This window comes from Temnothorax curvispinosus, unplaced genomic scaffold (assembly GCF_003070985.1).
Source record: "Temnothorax curvispinosus isolate PA1 unplaced genomic scaffold, ASM307098v1 QBEX01008829.1, whole genome shotgun sequence".
NCBI classification, from domain to species: domain Eukaryota; kingdom Metazoa; phylum Arthropoda; class Insecta; order Hymenoptera; family Formicidae; genus Temnothorax; species Temnothorax curvispinosus.
In genome coordinates, this window is record NW_020218609.1 from 1 (window position 1) to 3,483 (window position 3,483).

Here is a 3,483-nt window from a genome sequence, read left to right on the forward strand (position 1 = left end):
TTGCTTCTCCAACTTGGCAAGTTTATTTTTAAGACAATCAACGTTTTCGGTCTGCTTACCAATGGTTTTTGAGCCGCTAGAAAGTTAGATTTCTCATCATGTAATCATTATCACACAATAGAGAATAATATAAAGAATATATGTAGATATTGAGTATAAGCCTCCCCCCCTCCCCCCTCTATGCCGATTTCTTTGTAATTTTCAAATGTTATGTATTTTGAATTGTAAAAAAAGTTTCTAAGAAGGAAAATCATCACTCATGATCCATTTATTTTTATTTAATACTTAAAAAATATCACGATGTGTTGGTAAGTAAGAAAAATAATAATACTGGCTAGACAGATTAAAGGAAGTAAGATATCGGCGCGAAAAATTTACATATATCGAAAACAGCGTACCAAAACTTGGATAATATTGAATTATCTTGAGCCGATGTAACGCTCGGGAAGGTGACGGTGCCAGAAGCAATATCTTGGCATAAGAGTTTTCAGTCAAGTAAAAGACAATTATGCAAGCCGTCGAACGGTTCAGGAACGGCTCGAAATCGTTTCCGAGCGGTTCAGAAACAGTGATGAACGACGCAGAAACATAAACAGAAACGGCTACTTACAGCTGAAGAACGACGACTACGAACAGCCAACGAAACGCTAACCGAACATGAGACCGTTAAAATCGACTGATGTGGATAATAATATCGAAAAGCGACGGTTGGTGGACAAATTGCACGCACCGGCGAGAAGAAATTTTCCCCGCAGACACGTCATAGTGCGAGGGTACGACGACCTGTGGCAAGCTGATATCGTCGAGATGCGTCCGTACTCGCGTTTCAACGGAGGCTACCACTACATATTCACCGTCATCGATGTGTTGAGCAAGTACGCCTGGGCCGTGCCGCTCAAGGGTAAAGGTGGCAGCGAGACAGCTGACGCTATCGCCGAGATAATTCGAGATAGCGGGAGGTGCCCTAGTAATCTACAAACCGACATGAGGAAGGAATTTTACAACACCGACGTGCAACGTCTCGTGAGAAAACACGGTATCATTCATTATTCCACGTTTTCGGTGATAAAGGCGTCGGTCGTCGAGCGATTCAATCGCACGTTAAAAAACAACATGTGGAAAATGTTTACGCTCAATGGAACTTACAAGTGATTTGACGCGTTATCGCGACTCGTGTCGGATTACAATGCGCGCAAGCATCGAACGATCGGCATGCGACCCGTCGACGTTACCCCCGCGATCGCCGAAAGACTCTTGGCTACGGTGTACAGCGCGATAAAGATCGCGGGCCCGGCAAAGTTCAAAGCGGGCGACTCGGTACGCGTCAGCAAATACAAGACAATTTTCGAGAAGGGTTACACGCCGAATTGGACCACCGAGGTGTTTAAGATCGTTAAAGTGCAGCATACCAATCCCGTAACCTACCTACTCGAGGACTATCGTGGAAAATCCGTCGCTGGAGCGTTCTATGAGTACGAGTTGCATCGCGCGACTTATCCTGACGTGTATCTCGTGGAGAAAGTACTGCGCAGGAGGGGCGACGAGGTTTACGTGAAATGGCTGGAATTCGATGAATCACGCAACTCATGGATACACAAGGACAATGTGATTTAATTCGTGCAAACTGTATTTTATTCTTAATATAAAAATGATACATGTAAAGTGTTTGAAATGTGTAATACACATACAGTATATAATAAAAAATATTCAGTACTAAATACATGTGCGGTATATTTATTAATATCCCTTCTCATATATAATAAGATATTTACTCGAGGACTATTGTGACTTTCGTGCTTCGTGGCGCTATATACAAATTTTTTTCTTAGAGAAGGGGATGGTTACTGCGTAGATGTATCTATTTCACACTATTTTTTACGACGCAGTACGCGAGACAAAGAAAAAAGAAATAATCTTTCAAGATTCAATTGGAGAGCGAGAGAGAGAGAGAGAGCAAAGGTATATAATGAGGGATGAAGCGCATCGAGCCGCATTAGTGTAAGATTGAGAGCATATGTGCAGCGTTTCTTCGTTATTGTGTGGTTAAACACGTTATCACATGCAAGTGAAGAAAGTGAGGCTGTAAAAGAGAGGTTGTGAATCGATTGACACTGGTAAATATACATATTTATATTATTAAAAAATAATAGAGTGTATTGTTACATACTTTTTTGTGAAAGCAAAAATTTATAACATTATACTTTCTTTTTTTTTGGCAAGGTTTCCACCACAGTATGGAGGTGGTGGTGGTGGTCGAAGGCTTCGGTCTGAGGCTCACGCAAAGGGATCTTCACACGCTGGTCGACTTAAATTGGTTAAACGACGAAGTGATAAACTTTTATATGAACCTGCTAATCGCCAAAGGAACATTTTCCGACGCGTATCCGAAAGTGCACGCGATGAACACGTTTTTTTACCCAAAACTTCTGTCGGGTGGTCACTCGTCGCTAAAGCGATGGACTAGGAAGGTGGACATATTTGCGCAGGATCTTGTGATTGTGCCTGTACATTTGAACGTTCACTGGTGTATGACAATAATAGATTTTCGCGATAAGACGATTGTTTATTACGACAGTATGGGTAGCAATAATTCAAAATGTCTGGCTGTGTTAAAACTTTATTTACAAGATGAAAGTCTTGACAAAAAGAAGCAACCTTATGATATGAGTGACTGGAAATGTCAGTCCGCAACAGATGAATGGTAGCGATTGTGGCGTGTTTTCGTGCATGTTTGCCGAGCATGTCTGTGCATGTAAAGAAATTACATTCACGCAGAATGATATGCCATACCTTAGGAATAAAATGCTTAGGGAGATATTAACAGGCAATATTGTATAATAAACTGTTTTTATTGAATAAATGATTATATTATAATTTACATTGCATTTAATATTTTGTAAAAGAATATATATCTTCACCCCGTTTACAATGTGAAGTGAAAAATTATCAAAATTTTCACGTATATATTGTCACAATCTTACAGAATCTCTTGCAGCAGTTATATCACATAAATGTATACTACATACATTTTTTACCCGGGGAAATCCTCATAGGATACCCCCAGCCTCCGGAGAGAGGCCGGGCGGTTATGTCGGACTTTTACATAGATATATACATACATACATACATACATACATACATACATACATACATTATATACATTACGTTATATTCGGTATTGTCCCCATGGCAACGTATCGGTCGAATCCGGCACGATATATCGCTTATCGTCGTACGGATTCAGAGCGATTTTCGTCTCGCTAATAGTGTACACTTCGTGCATTTTTTATCTTATGCACGACTGTGGGTCGACTGATTCGCGAAGCGATATAAAATTAAGATTCATCGACTCGTACACATTTCTGAGCGCGAGTCTCGCAAAATTGGCATCCTTCCTAGATAATGATAAATTAAAAATTATACGTTCAAAATTTTTCACGGTGTCTTTCACGTGTTTAGTAAATGAGATGTATTTTTCCTTTG

The 3,483-nt window shown here is 40.2% G+C and overlaps 1 protein-coding gene across 1 annotated transcript; it reads left to right on the forward strand.

The window, feature by feature from the left end:
• The first annotated feature begins 1,212 nt into the window (after window positions 1-1,212).
• LOC112458358 lies at window positions 1,213-1,614 on the forward strand. The gene has a single exon (XM_025021958.1). It carries the CDS (start codon window positions 1,213-1,215, stop codon window positions 1,612-1,614), a length of 402 nt encoding a protein of 133 aa, XP_024877726.1.
• The last annotated feature ends 1,869 nt before the right edge of the window (window positions 1,615-3,483 follow it).

What these genes read in the sequence shown, in the direction of transcription:
- LOC112458358 (XM_025021958.1), top strand. Translation starts at nt 1,213, where the DNA reads ATGCGACCCGTCGACGTTACCCCCGCGATCGCCGAAAGACTCTTGGCT.